The following is a 27,477-nucleotide window of genomic DNA, read 5'->3' as shown; positions in this document are numbered from 1 at the left end:
AGAACTTCTCAATTCATTATTCCAAATGGGGGTGAATTATACTTGTAGAATAGCACTCATTTACTGTTTAATACATTTAGTAATGGGACCCAAAATTTTCTTTCAAGTTCATAAATATATGAAATAATTTTAGTTCCATGAAAATATCTAAAATGTCCAACAGATGGATAGGTCATAGATATTCTATTGGTAAATATTTCACTGGAAATCTTAAATATGAAAGTTTCCAAATATTGGATCCAAATATTCTAAATATTTGTGTCCTTTCTTCATCAAAAATGTCTAGAATATTTTTCCTACAACTTAGTAAATTAAAAATGCTCAACATGAATCTAAGGAAACTACAGCAGAAATTATCTTAAAGGAAGATCATATTTCTCTTCATTTGGAAAATGAAAATATTAAAGAAATATCATTGATTCCCAAGTTTTGATAATCTGATATCTCCAGTGAGGTCATCTTAAAATGTAGCTCTTTGGCTTTATTTATGGGGATGTGTGGTATAGTACTTAGTTTTCTGACAAAACATAGTGCCTACATTAATTAATATCCTTGAATAATTTGGCCTTCCTGTTCATGGCATAAACACTGTATGCCATGAGCTGCTAACAGATACAATGAAAAGCAAATGAGAAAGTCAAGCTTTACATGCAAAGTGCGATTTCATGTAAGAGGAATGGAACAGAAAGTAGAAATATCCAGTGGGATATGAACTTTTAAAACCTGTTGCTGCCCCTCCAGGAAGATTGGTTGTCCAGGGGTATTTAGTCCTTGATATATCACTGTAGAATTAGAATATTTGTACCAGTATTTATTTATTCTCAGTTGACATTCTTACCTTTTTCTTTTTTTTCACAGCTTAACTTGATTTAAGTCACCTATTATCAGATAACAATCTGATGATAAACAATCTTGGGTTTACTCTTAGGACTAAAAGTTTTCACCAATATACCACAGTTGATGCCTTATTATGAACTCATGTACTAGGATACGTTCTTTATATTATTAAATTCAGTTACTGTATAATTTACTATATAATTACTATAAATAATATATCATCTATCTGTATAGTATTATTTGCTTCTATGGAGGATCCCAAATGTTGAACCATTTATGAAATAATCATTTTACACCATTAGCAACATTCTATTATTTTCAAAGCATGCAAAAGTAGTACTAGTTTTTTGTTGGATTTTGTTGGATATTGAGACATAAGTACCAAAAATACTTTAAAAAAGCTAGGGGTTGAGAAACCAGATATATTTGCAACTCTTAACTTATTTTGAATATAGAACTAATAAACAGATAAAAATAATGCTTAAATTTGTAAACACTTTCTCAATGGTCATGTTTGACACTTTGTAAGAATATTATTTTTTTATATTTGAGAGAAAAAAATTTAAAAATTTCTACTTATTCAGTTATCAATCTACTATACTGTATTACTTGAGAATGGATAGAAATCATAGCAGAAAGAATACTTTTTTTTAAGTTATGAAAACATTTTTTCAAGAAGTGTCTTTATTTATACTAGATTTAAGACTAAAACCTCTTTTTTAATATTAATACCTTAAGTATTTACTTTTTTTTCTAAAATAGATATTTACAAAGTTATCTTTCTGACTTTTGAATCATAATTTCTTCATTACAGAGAGGTAGAAAAAATAAAGATTTTGGTTATCACAGAAAAGCAATATAACATAATAAGAAAAAGAGAAAAGACATTAGGATCATGTCACCCATTATCTCATAACAGAGACTCTGACAGCTATAGTTTTCATGGTATCCCAAAGTACCATTTGATTGTCAAGAAAAAAACTCCAGTATAAAAATTACACCCAATTACTATAAAAATTGATTAAGATGACAGGTTATTCTGAGACTTTTCTACCACATAAATCCTTATATGTTTTCTTGGTTTACATTAGTTGCAGCATTTCAAAAAACTAGTATAAATGAAATACATACCTATAAATGGAAAATTTTTAATGAGATTTTAAAAGCAACTGATTATAATACAATAATATGGATATGCTATATTCTCTATGTGCAATATTAAATGCTAAATTAGCAAACTTACCCATATATATATTAGAAGTTTCACAAAATAGTAAACTAATTAAAAATAGTGTAAATTCCTTAATTGTAGCTTCATTAGATGAGCTTTTGCACTAGACTTTTTAAATAAATGGATTATATCATGAAAGTCATATTCCCTTGACTTTACTCATCCTCACCATGCTGTACACATGCTAGCATTCCACTGACATTAATATTCATTTAGTTAACAAGAATTGCAAGAGATGAGAATAAGTCTATTTAAACAAATCAGAGTGAATGCAGAATGTAATAATGTCTTCTGTCCCAGAATTCTCTCTCCCCTTCCTCTGCCACCCCCAAACATTTTAGCACGTAATTTGGATTTTGCAGTAAGGACGATAAATAAATGATTTTCTTTCATTTTAGTTTATACATGAGATCTTTGATGTCATACCTTTCACCTCCAGTTTGCATTCGATCTCCACTGTCCCAAGGTCATTGACAGCTTTGCAACAGTAAGTGCCTCCATCATAGGGGCTAGGCTTGCGAATCTCCAGAGTACAGACCCCTTGGTTGCTGAACATCCTGTATCTTGGGTCATCCACAATAGCAACTTTGTTTTTCATCCAGGTTATTTTGGGCTGAAGTTAAGATTGAAGAAAATAAGTCAAAATATATCGGTATTTAGCATAATAAATAATAGACCATTAAAGCCAGTGACCAAATTTTAAAGCATGGCTTAGAAAGAAAGTGTATCTGAGAAGAATCCACATCTATTTGAGCACTGTTCCTTTCAAATTAAATTCTACATGGTGCTTGGCAAGAAAACAAATGGGCAGGTCGGAAGCAAGCCAGACTTGTTCAGAAGACAGCTCTGGGGCTCTCTTCCCAAATGAATTCATATGCATTCTAATTTGATCTACAGGTTCCTGATGTCAACTTACCCTGGAGAGTGTATGTTGCTGGGCATTTTTCAGAGAATCCTCATAAGGTGTCACAACCGTCTGATTTTCCCCACTTCCTTTTCCTGACATTCTTTTCTAATTCTTTAGGGGCTGCTTATGCCTCCTCACCATTTCATCTCTCCTCAAAGAGCTCTATTCATCATCTAGTGGAATGGGTCCACTTCAGATAATGCAAGATCAGTAATGACCAGTCACCCAGGAAGCTGACTCTATTCTCCTTGGCCTCTGAATTACATTTGATCACCCTTGAGCCTCCCCTGCCTTCCCATATTCTCTTCTCCCTTTGGTAAATGTACACTCTCCATATTCTCTCTTCTGCCTCTTATATGCTTTTGCCTTGCTCAGACTCTAGAGACTTTCTTTTCTGTCTCCTTCATACCATCATCTTCCTTCCTCCATCCTTCTTCATCCTTTCAAATGGGAGCATTCACTGAGGCTTACCCCTTGGACTTTGGTTTTTTGATTACTAGTCTCTTTCCTCAATGATATTCCTTTCTATAGTTTCGGCTCCAAGATATGGAATATAGCACCCCCATGCCTAGGATGAGTCACACCTCTGGCCTTTCTCTTAAGCTCTGGTGACCTCTCCTCTCCCTCCTGGTCATTCCTGCTTGTACTGACATCACTTCCAACTAAAGATGAATTCAGGATCTTCCTCTCATTCTCAGTGTAACTTCTCCCTTGACTCGTCTATTCCTGCTGATGGTATATGCAGGAATCATACCACTTTGCAATGTTTCCAAATTCTAGGGCACTTTTCGCACAGTGCCACCAGGAAAAAAAAAATATCTCCATGGGAAACATTCATTAATTCGTTGCTCTTTTGAAATGCCATCAAGAAACCTTAAAACCTTTCTAAATCTCTTCAATCAGATATGATTTCTTCCTTCCTAGGACAGCACATTTTATATTCTGCCTTGCATTACAGTATCATCATTTGCTTTAATCTATTTTAGAAAATTTGATGAATCAATATTACCACCAGATTTTTCAGGTGAAACAATATTACTTCCATCTCCTTACCTCTCAGTATTTTTTAAAATGGGTGTTTTGGGTTTTCCTAAATAGTCATCTTTTATTTAGTAAAGAAATATAAGCATTTTTTTACTACTGTATTTAAATAGTGGACCTAATTATCCACCAACACCACAATGCTGCACTCTCCTCCCTATCCCAGAAAAAGATACAATAGCACAACTTATATTGTTATTTGCAATTATAATGTGTCTAACATAAAACAAAAAGGGGATTTGGGGGCGCCTGGGTGGCTCAGTCAGTTAAGCATCCGACTTCAGCTCAGGTCATGATCTCACGGTTTGTGGGTTTGAGCCCCGCATCAGGCTCTGTGCTGACAGCTCAGAGCCTGGAGCCTGCTTTGGATTCTGTGTCTCCCTCTCTCTCTGCCCCTCTCCCGTTCATGCTCGGTCTCTCAAAAATAAATAAAAATGTTAAAAAAAAATTGAAAACAAAGGGGAATTTGGGACTAATTCTTAAATTTAACTAATGTGATTGAAAAAATGGTACCTTAGGATTTCCTCTCACACTGCAGTTCAGGGTGGCATTGTAACCAGCCACAGCATAGGTGTTAACCAAAGGCTGAGTAAACATGGGTGCCTCCGTGAAATCAAAATCTTCATACACTGGATTTTTGTAGATTTTACCTTAAAAACAAGCATTAGAAAAACACAAATTGGCCTGAGGATATGTCATTCTTGGCATACTTTATTCATGGTCAAAACTCCCCTGAGTTTATAAAAACATGTAAAAATATGGGTGACTTCCACACAACATTCATTCTGAAGTGTACAAACGGACAATCGCACTGGGACACAAAGTCAGTACGGTCATCTGAGACTGAAAGAAATACTGAGAAGAATCTGGTATCTGAATATTTTGATCAACAGTATATTTTAATGTAAAGGCAATGAGCAATGAGGACTTTAAGGACAGTGGTTTATGAGGAAATGAAATTCCTATCTCTGATTTTAGCCATCCAGACCCACAGCCCAGAAGTTGGAAAGAAGTCAGAAAGTTTACATTTTTTAAAAAATGCAACATTAAAAATAAAAACAAGGGGCACCCTGGGTTGTTCAATCAGTTAAGCCTCTGATTCTTGGTTTTAGCTTAGGTCATAATCTCAGTTTGTGAGATTGAGCCCCACGTTGGGCACTGTGCTGACAGAGTGGAGACTGCTTGGGATGCCCTCTCTCCCTCTCTCTGCCCACCCCCTCTCAAAATACATAAATAAACAGTTAAAAAATAAATAAAAATAAAAATTTTTACTGGTAAAATCAACATTTTACTCAAACATTTTTACCACAATTTAAAAATGTGTGTTTATCAGTTTCTGAATTCCCTTTCACCACATCTCTATAGCCAGTCTTCTTGAGAACATCTAGTCATTGAAAACTGGGGTTTCCAGATGTCCAGTTGTAATATTGTGATTTATAATAAGAAATACATTAAAACCTTGGTTTGCAAGCATAATTCATTCCAGAAACATGCTTGTAATCCAAAGCACTGGTATATCAAAGTGAATTTCAGGAAACATTGGCTTAGTTATGATCACGTGATGACCGGCATCACATACTACTAGCACTGCAAGACAACTCGTTTATCTCATAAAAATACATTAGAAATGTTCGTGTCTTGCGGAACACTCGCAATCCAAGACTTCACCGTAAATATTTGGTCTTCTGGCCCCATTTCTGTCACAGAGCTCCTAAAACCCTTGAAATTTCCTAAGGGAGGAAAGTTATAAAAGGGTCTTTTGTTAAATTAATGAGGTGACCTTTGGACTGAAGGATGGGGACTTGTTGCCAGCTGTGATTAGTGGTTTCAAACTTTCAGTCCCATCCCCAGACCTCCAGGGATGGGAGAGGGGCTGGAGATTGGATTTAATCATGGTAGGGAAGCCTCTATAAAACAAAACAAAACAAAACAAAACAAAACAAAACAAAACAAAACAAAACAAAAACAAAAGGAAACCCCTCACACCCCCACATACTGGAATTGAGTCCAGAACCTCCTTATATGAGTCCACCGCTAACTCACCATCCTTGGCGATCACAGCACTCTCCTTAGTCATTGTTGCATCCTCACTGAGGCCACACATGTTCTCAGCAAAGACCCGGAAATAATATTCATTTCCTATGACCAGTTCAGTAATGGTAGCATTGGTTCGGTGATAATGCTCAATGACAGTGAACCATTCCTAAAGGAAAAAAAAATTTTTTTTTTGAGAAAAATCATCTAAAAACACACAACTGTTCCAACTGTTGATTAGAAAAAATAGTGGGGATGTTTTATTAACTATGAGAAAAATAGCACTGATTTTTATATTGAGAGTACTAACAACGTACATTTAATTTGTTTAACATTTTATAATATACTTATACTTGATTATGTATAATTTAATATTTTTTTTAATCTTTATTTTTTTTTGAGAGAGAGAGAGAGAGAGCGTCAGTCAGGGAAGGGCAGCGAGAGAGGGAGACAGAGAATCCCAAGCAGGTTCCACACTATAGGCACAGAGCCTGATGAGGGACCTTGAACTCACGAACCATGAGATCATGACCTGAGCTGAAAGCAAGAGTCAGATGTTTAACCGAATGAGCCACCTAGGCACCCCTATAGTTTAATCTTCATTTACACATTAGATTCATATACCCTAGATGTCAACTCCTACCTTTATATTTTCTTCCTAAGTGTACAGTGTCTGTCACCTATCTTTTGTATAACAACATCTGATTTTAGAATTTTAGTGTAAACAGGGGCTCCTGGGTGGCTCAGTCAGTTAAGCGTCCAACTTTGGCTCAGGTCACGATCTTGTGGTTTGTGAGTTCGAGCCCTAAATCAGGCTGTCTGCTGTCAGTGCAGAGCCCACTTTGGATTCTCTGGCCCCCTCTCTCTCTGCCACTCCCCTGCTCTCTCTTTCTCTCAAGAATAAATTTGAAAAAAAAACATTAAAAAAGGATTTTTGTGCAAACATCTATTCTGAAGAAGAGATGATGCTAAATCACTAGAGAAAAATTAATATCACCCAATAAGTTTGCCTAATATTAAAGTAGGTTCTTCTGGGTCTTTGCTCAGATATTAAACCTCTTCCCTGACTGTTCACCCTCCCACCATTCTGTGCTGGTTATACTCTCTCACCTTAACCTGGCTAAGTTTTCTTTGCAGCACTTGCTACCTTAAATTACATTATATATTTACTGTTTTACTTGTTTCCTGTCTACCTCCTCCACTGAAATGGACACAGCATGATGAGAAGAAAACACAACTTTTCTTCTTACCCCTGTATCTCCAGTGCCTATTATAATACCTGGCACATAGTAGGTACTATGCACAAAATAAATGTTTATTGACTACCCGAATGAATGAATGAATGAATGAGAAGCTAAAACAAGTAATTTTCTTTTCAATTTTTCCTCACCATACCAAGAAATAGAGTGGTCTCAAAGTTTATCTTGCAACCAGTAGAGAACCACAGATGTTTAGTACCACTAATTGAGAAAACACATTTTTTAGGTGTTTTTAAATTTTATTTTTATTTATACTGAGAGAGAGAGAAAGAGAAAGAGAGAGAGAGTATGGGGGAAGGGCAGAAAGAGAGAGAGAGAGAGAGAGAGAGAGAATCACCAGCAGGTTCTGCCCTGTCAGAGCCGGACTTGGGGTTGAACCCATGAATCATGAGATCATGACCTGAGCTGAAATCAAGAGTTGGACGCTTAACCAGCTGAGCCACATGCTTTCAGGTGCCCCAAGAAAATACATTTTCTGATAAAAAGTGCATAAAGGAAAAGGATTTTTCTTAGAATTTTTAGGGGCCATCATTATCTCAGTATTTTAGATATATATTTTTTAAGTAGGCTCCATGCCCAGAGTAAGAGCCCAACACAAAGTGGCTTGAACTCACATCCTTGAGATCAAGACCTGAGATGAGATCAGGTATTGGACACTTAACTGACTGAGCCACCCGGGTGGTCCATATTTTGAATATTTTTAGGACACCAGGCAAATGTAGTTATGACTTCCTTTATTCCCAGAGCACTTTATTCCAAAATTTATTCCAGCATTTATTGTATTGCTTTGTCATTTGGTTTTATGATGTTTTTCTTCTTGCCTAGATTGTGAGTGCTCCTTTCCCCCCCCCCCCAATCTAGTAGCTAGAACAGTGCTCAACATATAGTGAATGAAGAATAAATTAATGTGTTGGCACACATAATGAAAAAAATGTCTATGAAGTTATGAATGACAACAGGAATTTAAGTGAAGAGTAGCATCTGTAGCCACAATGAGACAATGGTGTGGTATCTCCTGGGAGTTACACTGGACAGACAGAAACACAGGGGTGCAGAGGTTGGGGATCAGTCTCTGTCACCAGTTAGAACTCAGTCAACAGTGAGAAAGTCCGTCCAGGTTCACCTGGACTTGACTGGCTATCCAAGAAGACAAGTTCTTACTGACATCTACTAGTGTAAATGCCTGAAGACTTCCTGTCAATATCATTAAGTATAATATTTCACTCTTCCTATGAGAAGGAAGAGGGGCTCGATGCCATTGTGTGCCCAAATATTCATTTATTCATTCATTCACATACAGGTAGGGCAGTAGTACAGTGTAGAGGATGGATTCTGATGCAGGAGCACCTAGACTTTAACATTTAAAATGGTGATCTCGAGCAAGTCATTTATCCTTTCTGAGCCTCGGTTTCCTCAACTATTAAATACAGGTAATAATAAATCGTACTCCAACTAGGTTGCCTCTTGAACACACTAATAAGCTCCTTCCCTCTTCAGGAGCTTTGCACATGCTGTTGTCTTCAGAATCTTTCTTTTCTAACTGGTCTCTTTCTATACATGTTATCCAACATTCATTTTACAAGGAGAAAGAGTTGCATGGATATAAATCTGAGTCAGAATCCAGAGTGACTAAATATTTGTTGAACAAATGAATTTATTGAATTCCATTGAGCACTATGTCAGCTGCTTTATACTGTTTTAGCCTCATGGTAACCAAGCAAAGTAAATATTCATGTCCTTAAGAGGACCTCATGCCCGGCCCCCCTTTACTTTTGATGAAATGCAATTTTGCTGCTGCTGAACCAGAGATGGCTAGACCTTACCATGCTCTTCTTATCAGCTTTCTGGATTGTGTACCCTGTGATGGCTGCATTTCCATCATCCTTTGGTGGTATCCATGATAGAGCAACATTCTCTCCCCAGACATCCTCAATCTTCACCAGCTGAGGTGGACCTGGACGGTCTAGAGGACGAATTCATGACATCATTATGAGGTCATTTTCCCTTCCAACATATGCAGTGGTCCCCCACCTTAATGGCTGTTTTGCTTTCAGAGGTTTCCATTACCCCAGGCAACCAAGATCCGGAAGCAGATGCTCCTCCTTCTGATATAGTGTCAGAAAGTCAGTGGTAACCTAATGCTACGTCACAACGCCTGCATCATTCACCTTACTTCATGTCACCATGTAGGCATTTTATCATCTCACATCATCAGAAGAAGGGTGAGTACAGTACAGTGAGATATTTTGTGAGAGAGATTAACTTTTATTACGGTACATGGTTGTACTTGTTCTGTTTTATTGTTAGTTACTTTTGTTAATCTCTTACTGTGCCTAATTTATAAATTGAATTTTATCATAGGTACGTACGTATAGGACAAAACAGCATATATAGGGTTTGGTACTACTCACAGTTTCAGACGTCTGGGAACCTGTCTCCATCAATAAACAGGACTGCTGTACTTCATTGTAGGAAGATATTTTAACATGCCCTTCCTTCCCTGCATTTCTACCCACATTTCTTTCACCATTCTTAAACTTTAGGAGAGTGGAATGCACTCCAGCTAAGCTCATCTGGAAACTCTTGACTTTTATCTTCATGTAAAGACAAGGATTTTGAAAGGAAAATTTAAATGAAATTTCAAACCTCATCAACCTTCACTCCAAGAGCAGACTACTGGCAATGAATCACAAGGCTACACTGCCTAATGGGAAATGTAAGCTGACCCTGGGCTCCAAATCTTAGAGCCCATCTGGGCCAAGCAGCTCTGGTTTTTGGTGCAAGGCATGGAGACCACAGCCTGTGAGTGGGTTCCTCTGCTGTACCCAAAAGGCACCTTTAACATGCATGAAGAAAACTTATTTTATCTCTCTGCCAATGTTAAATTTGGAACAAATAAAATAACTAGAATAATAATCATTATTTATTGAACACTTTGAGTGTGCAAGCAATGTCCTGGGCACTTAGAACTACCTGTTAAAGTAACTACATGGCAAAGTGGAAAAGAGAAGCCCTTCTGTGTGTTTCAGAGGGAAGGTGCTCTTCCAGACCTGGAGGCTCCCATTAGAGTGGGGGCTTCCATGGGGGTTCCCATTAGAATGGAGCCCAGCCAGATCCAAGGGCACAGGGTAGCCTCAGCACTCCCCTCAACTTAACAGAAATCAAGAACGGTTAGCCAGTAGGAAGACAGTACTTAGCTTAAAGGGCGTGAAATTTCAGCCAACAGGAAGTTTCTCCTTTAGTGAGAAAACTCCTAGTTTCAGCAAATTTGCTGAAATATAATAATAAAAATGACTGGACTGGAAACAAGGCTTCTGTAGCTATGCTCTTAAATGCATTTCTTCGCATTGCAAAAATTACAGAACAGTTCAAGTGAGAGGGGCCTATCTGTGAGAGATCCTCCCCCTATTACCCTAACTCTGGACAGAAGTAAGACCTACACTTATTTATTCATTTATTTGGACAGGAGAGTGAGTATCTAGCCCTGTAGGAATAACCAATTAGGTGTTTAACTATTTAGGTACATCTTCCTTACATTTAAAAAAACTTTCCCTCTCCATTAAAACTGTATTAGTTGAAAAATTTAGGTGTGGTATGAAACATGTTAAACTATGTTTAGAATCTGCTTTGTTTTTTATGCCAGAATTCAAAACAGGAAATAGTTTCATCATCAAGGAGTTGAGAAACAGAATAAGAGAGAACTGGATTATGAAGCGGTACAGATGGTTTGCACTAAAAAGTACATATATTAATTTTCTTTAACATATATGCCCTAAGTCTCCATGATTAGTTTTTCTAGTAAGAAAAAAGGTATTTTGAAATACAAATTTTACCAATGTAATTTTAATTCTAAAAAAAGAATTTTATGGAAAGCCACTCTAACACAAATTCTTACTCTTGCCTTAATGACAAAGACAATTAGTACAAATATTGCTTTGATAGAACATTCTTCCAAACCTACCAACGATCTGGATATCGATTGAAGCCGTTTCCACAAATTTTTCCACTTTGACTTGCAGATCATATTTCCCAGAGTGGCTCCTTTCTGCTTTTCTGATAAATATGATTGTATCAGTCTCAGAGTTGCGAATGTTTATTTGATTCTTATCAATTTCTGCACCATCTTTCTTCCAAGTTAATTCTGGTCTTGGTTTTCCCTAAAGAGAAAGACAGGAAAAAGTAGAGGGGGAGGGAAAACAGATGGTTTCAAGATTTTTTTTTCAGTGTTACAAAAAATGACAGTTGCTGATCCCATTTTCAGCAAGGTTGGAGACAGCCTGGTGGTCAGCGACTATGGCAGAAACAGTAATACTCGCATTGCCTGTTGGTTGCATTCTGTGTGCAAGGCACTACATTAGGTACATGAGGTTTACTATTTCCTTTCATCTTCCCATCAAGATAATAAATGTCATTATCCTCACTTTTTGGATAAAGGAATTAAGTGACTTGCCTAAGGCCTTGTGACTAAAGTGCTGGAACCAGGTCTTACCGCCAGGTCTCTCTAGCTCCAAAGCCTGTATAACATAGCATAATGGTTAAGAACATGGGCCCTGGAATCTGTATTTGGATGCTGACTCTACCTCTTAATAGCTGTGTGACCTTGGGCAAGTTATTTAAACTCTCTCTGCCTCAATTTCCCAAACTATAAAATGAGAACAATGACAGTACCTATCTCACAGAATAGTCATAAAGACTGAAGTTCTTTCAGTATTATTTTTTTCCAATTTCTTTTTTAATGTTTATTTGTTTTTGACAGAGAGAAAGCACAAGCAAGGGAGGTGCAGAGAAAGGGAGACACAGAATCTGAAGCAGCCTCCAGGCTCTGAGCTGTCAGCACAGAGCCTGATGCGGGGCTTGAACTCACGACCTGTGAGATCATGACCTGAGCCCAAGTTGGACGCTTAACTGACTGAGCCACCCAGGTGCCCCAAGACTGAAGTTCCTAAAGCTTCTGCACACTAAATATGTGCTTTATTATTATCTAAATGTACATGATATTATTTCCACAGCATCGTACCACTCATTTCAGACTTGTCTACAATTCTCTCTCTGCTCTTTCTAGCTGCCGAAACTATGCTTTAACAGCAAGTTTTGGGGGATTATAATCTAATTCAAGAATACATGTTTTGGTTTATATTACAAAGGAACTTCCTAGGGTTTCCAAAGACCCAGGCTCACCCTGCAGACAGGAGCCGAAGATTAATTCAGTCAGGTAAGGCATAGCCTTCCTTTGGGCTCCTAACATGGCTTGTTGATACGTTATGATAAAAAATGTGAGAGACCCACATCAAACCCCTGCCTACAGAGCTTGAAGAATGGTCGGGGTGCTTAGACTTACATGTGGGAAGTGGAGAACAATACTGTTAAAGATAAGGAAAAACAGTTCCAGGTTTCACTTCTGTAAATGTACAATTTGCTTTCACTACTGGGGAAACAAAAACCAGAGTTTTCCGATAATATATGCAGTGGAAAAAAAAAAGGCACTGGAGGAAGTGTCCACAGACATGGACTCTGCTCTTGAAAGTGCCATTTACTTGTGTGACCTTGGGCAAGTCACCTAACTTCTCTGAACATCAGTTTCTTCTCCTGTCAAGTGGTGGTAAGGAAATCTGCCCTTCTTGCCTCACAAGGTATTTCTTAGGATCAAACGAGATGTTCATGAGAACTCTTGAGGTTCCGCAAATAGATGAACATGACACAATGGTCTCATTGCCCCCTTCCTGGCAGCTGAGCAGCCTCTGGGATGCCATACCTGTGAGGTCCCTGTTCTCATGGTCTTTCCTCCCCCCAGACCCAGTCAGAAGTTAGACACACAGACTCCCAAGATGTGGGAATTGGGATTAGCATTAGCAGTAGACATGGTACAAAAACTGGAGATTTTGCAGCCCAGATTCAGCAGCCCCACTCCAGCCCACGTGCCTGCCTAGTGCCAACTCCTGGTTTTATTTGAGGCTGTGTGGGGAGAGAAGTGGGAGGAACCTTGTCAAGCCACCTCCTTCCTCCCCTGCCCTGTTTATACTCATGTCCTCCTTGGCTTTCGTTTTGATTTCGCACACTTTATGTAGAAGGTAATCACTTCTTCGAGCTGCAGGCCCCAGGTGCTGGTGCTGGAATTGGCTGTCTTTTAGCTTGCTTGTCATGGGAGCCCGGGTCTGAATGAGCTGTGTGTGTGTTCAAATGTGTGCAGAGACCTAAATTCTAATTCTAAAGTCTTGCTGTCTGATGTAACAACTACAAGGCTGTTTAAACTAAAGCAAATTAAAATTAAGGAAAACTAAAAATTAATCTTCCCAGTTGCACTGGTTCCAAGTTTCACATTTCAAGTGTTCAATGGCCACATTTGGCTCGTGGCTACCATATTAGACATTGAACCTGTGAAATATTTCCACCATCACAGAAAGTTCCATTGAATAGTGCTGTCTAGGGGTCTAAAAGGAGTCAGACAAGTAATGGGGTGGTGGTACAGTGTGTGTGTGTGTGTGTGTGTGTGTGTGTGTGTGTGTGTGTGTGTATTTATGAGACCAAAACTGATTATTATAGGTGAGGCTTGGTCAATCTTGTAAACAATAGAATCTTTTGCTGGAGCCATGATTTAACAGTGTTTGCATCTTTCAGTTAGTGGCATCAAGATTTCAACATTCAGTTATCCCTCTTCCTTTGGTTTCGGGTAATCATGGGAAGTAAGCACATGATGTTTTCCTGAATATTACTCCGAGAGCTTCACTTAAAATGAAGACTAGTTTTATGGATATATAGGACCAGAAAGAATCTTCAAGCATTTCTTGTTTTGCTATCTCCTTGGTGTTTCCTCTCTGCCCCACTGTAGTCCCTGTCTTCAGACCAGTCCAAGCTAGGTGTCATTTATCTCATGCAGAATGAAAATCTATCAGTTTGATAGATTTCTCAACAAGCACGAGATTGTTTAATCACTCCCCAGATCTCTTGCATTATTTATCTACTTTCCCTCTGAGGAAGTCCTGGGTCATGATGAATTTAAGTGCTAGAGTACCTGTCTCTGCTTCTTAAACACCCCAGCACTGGAAAGAGAAAATAAGTGCCCCTGAATTATTACCTGGAAAGGTATAACCAGATTGACAGCTTCTCCAACTCTGCGGATATAGGTTTGCTTCAGGTGCCTTGGGATGCGAATCTTCGGAGGCTCTGAGTGAGGGCAGAACAGCATAATTTTGTGATCAGTAGAGTACACTGGAAATAGGCTTACATAAGCATGCTAGCATGAGAGTCACTGGGATATTCTTGTGCTGATGTCTCAACAGTAAAATCTTAGATGTGCCATTAAAAGATTATGTATGGTAATTTTAGTTCTAAATGCTTTCTTCAAGCAGAGATATTTTCACAGTCTGACTCAACAGAACTTATCCTTGACATCCTTGATTTTATAGCAACCTCCTATTTTTACAGTCATTATAAGTCTAAAACAACTTTATAGAAAGACACCAAGTTTTCTCTTAGGATTTTATATATATTTTTCAGTTTCTGACAGCAAATGCATTCTGCAATGAACATTCCACAAAAGATCCATAGGCACCACATTAGCTGATAGGAGTGCCCACCTTTTCTCACCAGAAAAAAACAAAACAAAATTTTAGTACCTAGCACTTGTTATTTAGGTAATTCTGTTGGAATTGGATAGTAACTTTCTCCCCATGTGGCTACGAGGTACATAATAGGTGGCCCTAGCCCACTATGTATTAATGTTCATTAATTAAACACCATAAAGATACTAGAGCATGTTGTTGCAAACCCATCAGAAGCAGGAAGTCAAAGGCTCATAGGTTCACAGGGATGAGACAGGTGTCAGCACTTGAGGGCTTAGTATATGGCAGACACTGGACTAAACACTTTTGATGAAGGGACTAATTTAAACCTCAAGGCCACCTTGTAGGATAGGTACTATTTTACTTTATGATAAAGAAACAGGAGGATAGGAGGTTGAGTAATGTGCCCTTGGTGACACAGCCAGGATTAGAACCTGGAGTTAGCCTTGGGACACCTGGGTGGGTGGCTCAGTCGATTAAGAATCTGACTCTTGATTTTGGCTCAGGTCATGATCTCACAGTTCGAGAGTTTGAGTCCTGCAATGGGTGAGCTCGAGCCTTACTTCAGGTGAACTCAAGCCCCACTTCAGGTGAACATGAACCCCGCTTTGGGTGAGTCATGCTTCTCTCTCTCTCTTTCTCTCTGCCCCTCATGGGATTCATTTATTCTCTCTCTCTCTCTCTCTCTCTGCCTCTTGCTCACTTGTGTCCTCTCTCTCTCAAAAAAAAAAAAAAAAAAAAAAAAAAAGAACCTGGAGTCAGGCTTGAGTCCTATGCTCTACTTAGAAGCATGAACTTCTGAGTTAGAGATCTGAGTTTGAGTCCTGGATCTGATACATGGTAGTTCTGGTTTCAGACACCTGTTCCATAAAATCAGGATGATGAAAGCACCTAATTTGTACAATTGTTGTGAGGATTAATGGTTGAGAACAGTAGGTGTTCAATAAACTTGAGGAGATGATGATGATGATGATGATGATGATGATTACTGATTGTTGGGATTGGAAGAGAATTTGGAGATCGTGTAACTCCCTAACTTTACATATAAGGAAAAGGAGACTCAGCCAGATTCTGTAGTAAACGAAACCATCATCATAATAAAAGCTAACACATATTGAGAGCTTATTATGTGGCAAACACTCTGTAAAGCAGCAACATGGATCAATATATTTAATTCTGATAGACTCTTGATGTGTCAAGTACTATTATTAAAAATTTTTTTTCAAAGTTTATTTATTTTTGAGACAGAGACAGAGTGTGAGCAGGGGAGGAGCAGAGAGAGAGAGGACAACACAGAATCCAAAGCAGGCTCCAGAGCCTGACATGGGGCTCGAATTCATGAACTGTGAGATTGTTATCTGAGCCAAACTCAGACACTTAACTGACCAAGCCACCCAGGCACTCTTGTCAAATACTATTATTATCTCCATTTTGCAGATGAACAAATTAAGGCTCAGGAAGATCAAGTCTCTTATCTGAGGTCACTAGCTAATAAATGATGGAAACAGGATTCAACTTAAAAAGATTGGCTTCTGAATCTACTAAGAAAATGTATACTCTTCATGCTTATTTTTAGAAAAAATTTTTAATGTTTGTTTATTTTTTTTTTTAATTTTTTTTTTCAACGTTTATTTTATTTTTGGGACAGAGAGAGACAGAGCATGAACGGGGGAGGGGCAGAGAGAGAGGGAGACACAGAATCGGAAACAGGCTCCAGGCTCTGAGCCATCAGCCCAGAGCCCGACGCGGGGCTCGAACTCACGGACCGCAAGATCGTGACCTGGCTGAAGTCGGACGCTTAACCGACTGCGCCACCCAGGCGCCCCATTGTTTATTTATTTTTAAGAGATGGACAGAGAGACAGAGTATGAGTGAGAGAAGGGCAGAGAGAGGGAGACATGAAATCCAAAGCAGACTCCAGGCTCTGAGCTGTCAGCACAGAGCCCGATACGGGGCTTGAACTCATGAACCATGAAATTGTGACCTGAGCCAAAGTCAGACGCTTAACCAACTGAGTCATCCAGGCGCCCCACTCTTCATGCTTTCTTGCATCCATCCATCCATCCATCCATCCATCCATCCATCCATCCTGTAACTCACTCCCAATTGTCTGTGGCAGACATGGTCTAGAACTTAGATATCCAGGCCCCCAGTCCAGTGTTCTTTCCCCTGGAACAGGAACTCTCAAATGTTTTGGTCTCAGTTTTCTAACATACTCTTAAAAATTATCAAGGACCCGGGGCGCCTGGGTGGCTCAGTCGGTTGAGCATCTGACTTCGGCTCAGGTCATGATCTCGTGGTTCTGTGAGTTCAAGCCCCGCGTAGGGCTCTGTGCTGACAGCTCGGAGCCTGGAGCCTGTTTCAGATTCTGTGTCTCCCTCTCTCTCTCTGACCCTCCCCTGTTCATACTCTCTCTGTCTCAAAAATAAATAAGCGTCAAAAAAAAAAATTTAGAAAAAGAAAAAAAATTATCAAGGACCCTTCCCAAAAAAGCAATTTCTCAGCTTCTGCTTATGTGGGTTTATCAATATTTACCATATTAGAAATTAAAACTGAACTTTTCAAATATCTAGTTGTTAATTTAAAGATAACAACATAAATGACATTTTAATGGAATTATTTTATATTTTAGCAAATCTATTTAATGTCTGACTTAATAGAGGATATCTGGAGTCTCCTATTTGTTTCTGTGTTCAGTCTGTTGTAATGTGTTGTATTGGCTGAAGTCATTTAAATGAAGAAAATCTGGCTTTGCACAGACAGGAGAAATATTTTAATAAACTTTTCAGACAATTATGGATATTCCTTTTTGCTCCTACACTAAAACATGATAAATTGTGATTTCTTAAAGGTGAGCTGCAGCATGGAATCTGAAGCCACTTCAATTAACTTTTCATACTCTGTTACATTAAAATCCACTAATCTATCTTACATTTTTAATGTAAATCTTACCCATGCATATTTTTAATGGAAAACATCACTTCACCACATTACGTAGATCTTCTAAATGTTGACATATTCCCTTATTCAATATAAAAACTACATTTATTAATATCACCACCTATTTCATGAGAAAAAAAATTTTTTCATGAGAAAAGTTTTTAAGTGTTGAGGGCTGTCAAGTCCATGGCGATGGATATGAGTTTCCCAAAATTCCAATTTTTGCTTCAAAGTTCACATTTTTTCATTGAAAGGCTGACAACAAAAACTCTAAGTTGCTTTCTTCACAGTGACAGGCTCATTCCATTTGTTTTCTTAAAAATGCCTGCCAAGTGGCCATTTTTTCAAGTAAAATGGAACTGTGTGAGAAAAGTCACTAGTTCAGCCTCTGGCTCAGTTGTACCAGCCCTCTTTCTACAGACAACCACTGTGCTATAGCACGCAGCGTGAGGTCTTTATATATACTTTGCATTTCACTGCCACATAGAGGTAGGAAAAATGTGTACTCGAGGACCAAGGTTTAATAAATGGATAATTTTTATGCTTCAGCAAGAACATGCCAAGGCAAAGCCGGCCGTCTGATTTTAACTCCGAGTGCAAGGTGGTGAGGAAGACGGAAAGAACTAGTCTGGTTCCGTGGCTCTGACTTGACCTGTGCTGAGGCACCTGTGGTTTTACTCGCCATTGCTTTTGCACCGTCAGGGCGGAGGTCAGACGCTGAAAAGGGCAAATAATGCGTTCATCTCACCATGAAGACGGCTCTGGCCTTGCAGACCCACTGGTGCCACGTTGCTGAAGTTGGCACCGCTGCATTCACGCTCCCTCCGTGGGAACGGGCAGCCCCGCCAGAGCCGGCTCAGAGCCTGGGGAGGTTAGCTAGCTGGTCCTCATTCCAAGTTACAGACTCTGAGCTGACCTCCACACTGGTAAATAAGAGCTGTTTTGTTCATTTCTAACTCCCAGGAGGCATTTACAAATACATCAAAGGAGGGACAGCAAAATAGGAGGTTTTGAGAAAGAAAGGGGTTAAAAAGCAAAATCAAATAACATGAAATGGAGACAAAGTTTTGAAAGCCTTGCCACTTACCTATGATTTCCTTCACCAGGATGGGCTGGGAGTAGTATTTGGGCTCGCTGGCGCCCGCGGCGTTCACAGCCTTCACGCGAACAAAGATCTTTGCATCTGTAGGCAGACCTGTGATGGTGAACTTGGTCTTATCGATCAGATCTGTGTTTGCAACTATCCAATCCTCGGCTAAAATTCATAAAAGAAAAGGACAAGAAGGAGAAATGGTGTTTAGTGAAAAAAAATCATCCTAACTGGTACGGTCGACTCCAAACTAGTATTTTACTTACAATTAAATCAGTTGGAGGAAATATTATTTTGGTATGGACTCACATTACATGGGTAGGCATTTTTCATATTTAAATGAAAATGGCCTAGAATGGCTAATGTAAGTAACAGGAAGAAGGATAATCAGATTCTGCTATTTCTGAAAAACCTCTTATTCAGGATACTATGATACTAGAGTATCCTGAATTCTTGGGGACAGTCACTATGATTCAGGATACTGAGGTGATACTACAGTATCCTGAATCACAGTACCTGTCCCCAAGAATTTTGTAGCAGTTTTACTCCAATTCAGTTTCATAAGGATTGACATACTCATGACATTTAGCCATCTACATATGTTAAAGTTCAGAAGAACAAGAAAATACTATTCTTACGAATGAGAGACACAAACCTTTATAGTTATATAATCTCCCTGTTTTATCTTGGTTGTTTTTTTCTTACGAGGCACTCATATGTGCATAGGGAGTCTGATAATGCTTCCATTTATGAATATAAGAAGCTAATATCCACGGCAGACAGGAAACACAGCCCTGGAGACAAGGCTTATAAGGTATTGGCATAATTCTTTCACTTCAATCAAAAATGATGATATTTTTAAAAGGTTTTGGTAGCTTTATCTATAACATAAAGAGAATTTGAACCCAGCATTCAAGGGTTGCAAATATTTCAACTTCTGAAAGTTTGCATGCATTATGCCCACAGGGTTGGTTGGGGGAGGCTTGGATCCCACATTATTAGCTCAATGCCTGCCCACCCCCTTGATCTCTAAGGACTTTTTCATGTGTGGGTGGTAGGTGTACTTCATGCTTGGTCATGGAACATTCCCAGAAACTGTATCATATAGTAAGAAAGTTTGAAAGCTTTCATAGAATACTTTACCTGGTAGGTCATATGCAGCCTCCCCATTTTCATCAGACTGTTTTGCTGATGTACCTTTGAGAATCCGTCATTAAAATTAATTAAAGACACCCACTTTCACACCAGAAGAATATCGTATCAGTAGTCAGCATTCTCTGTTAGTAAAGTATGCAAAGTATGCAAAGATATTTGTCTTCAGAGCAGTGACGGAAGAGACCAAACACATTGGGGTGGGGGGGTGGGTAGTTCCTCAGGAGATCCACAGCCTACTGTGTTCAGACTGTGGTTTTTGTCCTGAGGCATCTGCCACAGAGAAGAAGAGGAGACAAGAGGCTGGGCACCTCCAGCTGTGGGAACAAGAGGTAGAGAGGAACAAAGCAAGACCCTGAAGAGAAAGGAGGAGCGGGTCCCGGACTCCATAGGGGAGCAGCACACAGTGGAACAATCTTTTCACCTGTCCCTGTGACCCCAGCCAGGGAGGGTCCTCCCAGGCACCCAGGTAACACAGAACTCCTGCTATGGGGTTCAATCATCACAGTCTGGGAGTGAAGGCACTCAGGATAAAGCCAGCCCTGTCTTCCCAGGCAGCCTCTGGTTGCCATAACAACAAGTTCTGCAGTCAAGAAAACAAATTGAGCATGCCTGGGTCCCTGCATTCCACGTGACTGGAGGGAATGTTGCTGGCTCATGGGGTGGTTGTGGGCATACTCCCACTGGTTTGGGATGATGCCTTTTCACCTGTTATCAGGAGAGGAGCAGGGGAGTGGAACCCCTTGGAACCTTCTCCTCTCTCTTATCCCATCCCTTCTAGGAGTATCTGGGAAAAGGAGCAGGGAGCCAAAATATCCTGGTGGCTGCAAGGGCATGTGGATGATAAAAATTACTTAAGGACACTGAAAAAGAAACCTCTTTAAGCCAATGGTCAGGTTGGGAGTCACTGTGCTGATATTTTCATAGTGAAGAGACAGTTGATGAGAAAGTGAAAATAGGAGACAGAAAACGTGCTTGAAATAGTGAAGAACTAGTAAAGGAGAAATTTCAAGAGAAGACAGGACGAAACAAGATCAGAGGGGAACAAAAATAGCCCATCCCTTTACGTTTGAACCACTTTGAGGAAAACAGAGAAAGAAAACGGTGTCCAGGGGATGGGGAAGGAATACGAAAGTTGTTTGATACATGAGGAGAATTTTTAAGAACGAAAAGAAAGAGCTAGAGTGAAGGAAGAAAACAAAGAAGAGTAATGTGCTGCAGGCATTAAAAACAAAAACAAGAGAAAGGCAGAGTCAAAACCAACACACGATCTTATAAAAGAAAGAATTCTCTTACAGAATAAAACCTGACATATCTAAAAGCATTAAACACTACAGAAAATTAGTCTGGAGGACAACAGCCATTAAAAAGAATGAAGAATAGGGCAGCCACATAAAGAAAGAAAAGACTGCGAGAAGAAAGATATACACGTTATGAAAGAACTTCCATAGAAAGCTAATTCCAAAACGTTATGTGGCAAAATATATACATAATAATGACTGTGTACATATACATATGTATATACCCGTATACATATGTATCTACACAGATCACACACAAAATTATGTAAAATACACTTCGTTGTATTTTATCTAAGGTGGGTAACATCAAAATGACAGGCATCTATCATTTTGCTGTATCTTCTTACTTTTTAAACCTAGCAGAAAGAAAAGAGTAAAGAATTTGCTCTGTTTCATACAAACACAAATGTTCGTGCTCAGCAGCCACATCACATGTAAGATGGGGAGATTTTGCTGGTGGGGTGATATAAATAACAGAGTGGAGTACTCATAAGTTTTTGAAATGGGAGAGGAATAGAATGGGAATAAACCATATTCTGAAGTGCTCAAGAATTTACCTTTTTGCATTAGTGACACTACCCCCCTCCTATGCTGGGATGCCTGGGAACTTTCTCATAATGCCCCTACTAGTTTTAGTTAGTGGCTTTCTAAGCCCTGGAGAAATGAAGCAGTGTGCTCTGTGAGCAGAGCACATGTCAGTGGAACTGCTACCAGGATGCCTTGTCCCCCCCGTCTCTTGTTCCCTCCCAACCAGCACCAATGGTGGTTTCCAGGGGTGCCCCAATCCAGGGGCCTGGGATTTCCTTTGCCGCAGTTTTCTCTCATAGGAAGTTTCTTCTCCAGAGGTTTTCCTCCTGGGAGGGTGCCTTTGTAGTCATATTCCTCATTTCCCAAATGTGCTCTGTAGTCTCTCTTTCCTTCAGATAAGATCCACATTAAAGTTTGGAGTCCAAAGAGCTTTCTCAGAGGCTAAATCTTGGCCTATCATTTGTGGTGATATGTACAAGCTTCCCCAGTGGGTTGTTTACTTACCTCATCTAGAGTGGAGGCTGAGTTCAAACTGGGACAGTTTTAGACATCCATTTTCAAATCATGACAAGCAGGATACCAAAAACACAACAGGCTTTCAGTGAATTTCACATCATTTTTGGTTTTAGGTACACTCTGGCCCATATTTTCTTGTGTCGTTTTCTCTTTGTCTATTATTTCTATCAACAAGTTTTTTAATTGTTTCTCTTCTCCTTCTAAATTTCAGTGATTACATTTTTATATACTGAGACAAATTCCTGTCACATGTCAAACCTATTGCTTACACCCTCTGGGATTTAATGCTGCCACTGAAAGTTGTTCTTAATTCTCTTCCTCCTCCTCCTCCTCCTGCTTCTCCTCCTCCTCCTCCTCCTGCTTCTCTTCTTCTTCTTCTTCTTCTTCTTCTTCTTCTTCTTCTTCTCCTCCTCCTCCTCCTCCTCCTCCTCCTCCTCCTCCTCTTCTTCTTCTTCTTTAAGGCATGATCAGCAGCTAGCCAAATATATAGTCTCCCTTTATTACCCAGAAGTAGGCAGCTTTTTTGATAGCAGACCTCTACTCTGTATAGGGTTTAGAATGTCCAACTTGCTTCATCCTAACTAGACTTTTATTTTTCTTGGTGCAATTTAACTCCACCAATTCAAGAAGTGGAAATCCCTGAAGTTTTGTCAGAATCCCTTCTTTCTATGTCTTAGACTTATCGTGGTGTCTAATCTGGCCGCCTATCTAGTATATTTTTGAGATCTCCATTTGTTAGCATCAAGTACCAAAAAAGGGCTAAATTTTTATCCATCTTAGAAGGAAGACTTTTGCTTGTTGTCATTTTTGGTAGGAAGGAGAAGAGTTCCCCAGAATGATAACAAAAGAAAGGGGGGAGTATCTCACCTATTGATGATGGTATTCATTTTAACTACGAGTTGTACTTACTTCCTTCAAAGCAATACTCTAGCACATAGCCATCTAAACCTGCTGCACCAATCTGGTCCGGGGGCCTCCACTTCATTGTGACAGTGGTGTCAGTTACAGAGTCAACGGCCAGAAGTGTAGGAGGGCTGGTTACAGCTTCAAAGATAAAAAACAAAAAAGAAAGAAAGAAAAGAAAGAAACAGAAGAAATGATTAACTATGGTGTTACAGCACAAGCTGTGATAAAAATTAACTAGGATATAAATAAAAATATACAGAGAGGCCTATGTCTTAATAAAATTCAGTGAAGACTCCTTGAGGATATGCTGCGTGGAAGGTAAAGATCTGCTAGGCGTGGACAATTTCAGAAAAGCTGCCACACTTTCCCTCCAGTTTGGGAGGTTGGCATGAGAGGCTGGGAGGCCCAAGGAAGTTGAAAAAAGTTAGAGTTTGAGATCTAATGATCCAGAGTAAATTTCCCATAACCCTCTAATTTTAAAGTATAAATCCTGTACTGAATCTTCTTTCTATTGAAAAAAAGTAGTACTTCACTACCATAAAAGAGGAAAACATCTTATCTTCTATTTCTTTGCCTTTACTGAGCTGACTTTGTTAGTTCATTAGATAACATTTAAGGTGTGATGGTAAAGCAAAGAGACTAGTTTTCAAGAGTGCTTTGTAGAAGTGGTCTCTGTTTAGTTATAGTGTTTACACATAGGTCCTGAGTTATACCTTCAGAAGGACAAATGGGGAGTGGTCATGTGTCAGTGGCTCAGCTTTGTGTTTTCAGTGGGAAGCAGCAACCAGATCCACATACAGCTTTCACCGGAATTCTGGTAATAAATTCCAGGGTCTACACTATGAAGACATTCAGTTCTACCAAAGTTGTTTTTCAATTTCTTAGGTGCCCCTAACCACCTCCAACCTCCTGCTCACCCATCACTCTAAGAAGCCTTGTTAGAAGTTGGAGGGAGCAGTCACAAGTCAGGGCAATGATTTCCATGACAGAGACACATCTCCTGACTTACCCAAAGGAACAAAAGGCTTGGAGGGCATACTGGGCTTGGAGATACCAACAGCATTGACTGCAAAGATGCGGACCTCATAAGCTACACCTTCAATCATCTTCTTGGGCTCAAAAGTTGTTTCTTTGCAGAGATCAAAATTTAGCCTCATCCATCTGGAGCTTTGTTTCTTTTTCCTCTCAATAAAGTATCCTGTAGGTGACACGAAATGGAAACTAAGGTTTTTCCATGGCTTCCAAAATTAAACTTTGTCAGATATTAGAATTCATAAAATCTCTAAGTAAAATAGTCAGGTATGCATATATTTTTAAGCCACCTTATTTAACCAGTTATTTGAGAGAAATTATAGGGAATACAAACATTAACATCATAGGATATAGATAAAAGTAATAGGACTAGAAAAAAATTAAAATTGTACAGGAAGATAAGAGAGAAAAATAAATCACAGCTATATAGACCATAGAAATACCATTGTTACAGTTGAGTAATAGATTTGGCTAGGAGTCCAAACAATGTAGGTTAGAAGAGGGAAAACTCACTTTTGTGAGTTTCAAATAGAAAAAATTCTTGTTCCACAGGGAAGCAAATTCTTCTAAGTATTTATCTCTAAAAATTTTTTTTTCATAGACATAATTCTATGGAGCTAGATATTTACTGATTAGAACAACTTAAAGTTAAACCTATAGATGTTGCAAAACTAGATATTAAATGTAGATGTCAAACAAAAAAGGGAACAGTCAGATGATATTCATCAGAGTTATTTTAATCTCAAGTACTTATAAAGAATCCCAAAATATATTTCAATTTGAATGGATATTTAAAGTCATAGTAGAATAGGTTTTCTTCTACATGCAATATTTTAAAATATGCTCTGTACTAATAAGCATAAAGAGGACTTCAACTTCAATGGTGGTTTCACAGATTGACCGACATGCAGTTACCTAAGATTGGGGACCCTCCATCATAGACAGGAGGCTCCCAGTTCATGATGCACCAATCATCTCCCACATCTGTCACATTTGGTGCCACTGGAGGATCAGGGATGTCTGTAGCAAACAAATAATGGAATAGAATAGGATAGAAAAAGTAAAATAAAGTAAGAGTAAGTGAGAGCACAAGAAAAATGTTAATTGGAAATCAGTTTTTGGTAATAATCATAGAAGCAGTGTTTTTTCTGAATACTTTTCCATGTTTATCGAAATGCATGTAGTAACTAATTTGGGCAAAAAGTCATGCTCCATATGGGATAAGGGAAGGTGAGCCCAATAAAGATAAATATAATATGTATTCAAGTCCTTTAAACCAGTGTCACAACATTAGAGAGCAAGCCCCATATGGAACTCCAGATACTTGTCCTTTACCTTGAAAACAGTAAACAAGAAATTATTGCATAAATATCAGATGTGATTTCGTGTTGTGTTTTGTTTTGAACTACAAAGTGAACTGTAAATCAGTTGGAAGAATCAAGATGTTGACTGGTAAAAATCCAAGTCAAAAATGGCAAGTTACCATATCTTATTAACATAATTCAGTGTCTGATAAAGTGACCTTAGTTTCTGGTCCATTTGAAATATGATTCTTAAGGGAGAAATAAAGTGAGATGAAGAGATCATGAGAGCTTGGACCACCAATAATCTGCTGGACTCATTTCACTTGGTTTCAAGCTTAGGAAAAATACACCTAAGTCGTCATCTAAGGACTAAGGCAAATCTTACTCTTCTACAATGATTGTGATGTTGGAAATTGTTTAGTGATTGTTTCAGTGACTTTAAAGGAAACTGAAGGGAATACAACTGTGGAGAGCTAATGACCAGCAACCCCAAACAGTTAACTTTAGTTACACATTCCTGCAATTGGACCTCTGGGCAAGATAAAAGAAGACACGAAGAGAAGGGAAGGGAAGGACAGGAAAGAAAAGGAATGGGAAAGGTAGAAAAAGAACAATGGTGATTTATAAAACATAGCTATCTGTATTTCATTTGTTGACTACCCAGAAGAGTTGAGAGAACCAAGAGCTGGCAAAGTCTACTCTGGATATGGACATGTAAACTTGATTCTAGAAGTTTGTTGACCCAGAGGACTTACCCACAACTTTAATCTTGATGCTTGCATGTGCTTCCCCAGCTTCATTTTTCAGATTTATGTGGTAAACACCAGAGTCATCTCTTTCAGCGACGTCAATAACCAGAGTGCTGCTGTCAGGGTAAGATTCTGCTCTTATCCGGCCACTGCCCTCCATAATAGCCTAAGAAGGAGAGAAACAAAATACGGCATGACCTATATGACAAGGACTATTCCAAAGTACCTTAGAACTTAAGCTGGATGTGGTGCTAAGGCCTAAAATACATGTTCTTAATGTAATCCTCCACCAACCCTAAAGATAAAGGTGTTAACATCCCATATTACAGGAGAAAGCTGTGGCTCAGGGCCACATGGCTAACAATGAGAAGAACTGGGATTTGTCTCCAAAGCCCACTAAGCACGAACCCACCAAAGAGAAAGCTGGAGGACTAAAAATAGGAGTGCAGAAGTGTTATTTTAGTAGAGGAGTCTCTTTGTACATGAAATTAAATATTTAAGAACTAATCATGACTTGCTTATTTATGTGTCTTGAAAATTTAGAAATACTGAAAAGGGTTGAAGAAGACCACAATGCCAGTTTTCCTTACAAGTTATTGAGTATTGATTTTTCCCTTCTAATAGGACAGAATGAATGAATGAATATCTAATTCCCAAAGTAAAGACAGAGTGAGGTTGGGCCTTCCATTATATTTTCTTTCTTTATTTTCTCTTTCTCCTCCTCTTCTTCCTTTTCCTCCTTTTCTTCTACCTGACTTCTTTCCTTCTTTCTTTCTTAAACCAGAAATTTGAAGTAGCATTCCATTTTTCTGATTCCTAGGTCATATTTCCTATATGACAATGAATAGCCAGCATACAAAGAGAAAAAACAGAGAAGGTCAAGGTAATTTAGAAACTGGGTAATTTTCTAATAACTATTAAATTAACTCTTTACTTTTTTGTGTCTGGATTAGGACTCATAAGTCTTCAATAACATAAGATTGTGAGAACAATAAGAATACCTGAGATAGTTTTCATAATTCTTCTGTTTTATAATAGAACAAAATTTTCTCATATTAGCCAAATTCAAATCTTAAGATTGTAAAAGATTT

The 27,477-nt window shown here is 38.7% G+C and overlaps 1 protein-coding gene across 9 annotated transcripts in view; it reads right to left on the bottom strand.

Annotated features, from left to right (window-relative positions):
• The window catches only part of MYBPC1 (myosin binding protein C1), an 86,508-nt gene that overhangs the window by 2,549 nt on the left and 56,482 nt on the right, over positions 1-27,477 (bottom strand). For 4 of the 9 annotated variants that reach the window (XM_043562319.1, XM_043562322.1, XM_043562325.1 and 1 more), the window contains 12 exons: positions 26,393-26,552; positions 25,249-25,353; positions 24,311-24,499; positions 23,305-23,439; positions 20,042-20,095; positions 18,896-19,063; positions 14,382-14,470; positions 11,271-11,466; positions 9,133-9,272; positions 6,060-6,219; positions 4,530-4,666; positions 2,495-2,681 (listed from right to left, as the gene is read on the bottom strand). In XM_043562319.1, the coding sequence (XP_043418254.1) occupies positions 2,495-2,681; positions 4,530-4,666; positions 6,060-6,219; positions 9,133-9,272; positions 11,271-11,466; positions 14,382-14,470; positions 18,896-19,063; positions 20,042-20,095; positions 23,305-23,439; positions 24,311-24,499; positions 25,249-25,353; positions 26,393-26,552 (1,720 nt within the window). Of the gene's footprint in view, positions 1-714; positions 783-2,494; positions 2,682-4,529; positions 4,667-6,059; positions 6,220-9,132; positions 9,273-11,270; positions 11,467-14,381; positions 14,471-18,895; positions 19,064-20,041; positions 20,096-23,304; positions 23,440-24,310; positions 24,500-25,248; positions 25,354-26,392; positions 26,553-27,477 lie in introns of all 9 variants that reach the window. The other 5 variants (XM_043562323.1, XM_043562328.1, XM_043562320.1 and 2 more) reach the window with 4 other exon arrangements.

This window comes from Prionailurus bengalensis, chromosome B4, assembly GCF_016509475.1.
Source record: "Prionailurus bengalensis isolate Pbe53 chromosome B4, Fcat_Pben_1.1_paternal_pri, whole genome shotgun sequence".
Classification (NCBI taxonomy): Eukaryota; Metazoa; Chordata; class Mammalia; order Carnivora; family Felidae; genus Prionailurus; species Prionailurus bengalensis.
Note: the sequence above shows the minus strand (reverse complement) of the source record. Positions and strands in the feature narration are given on the sequence as shown.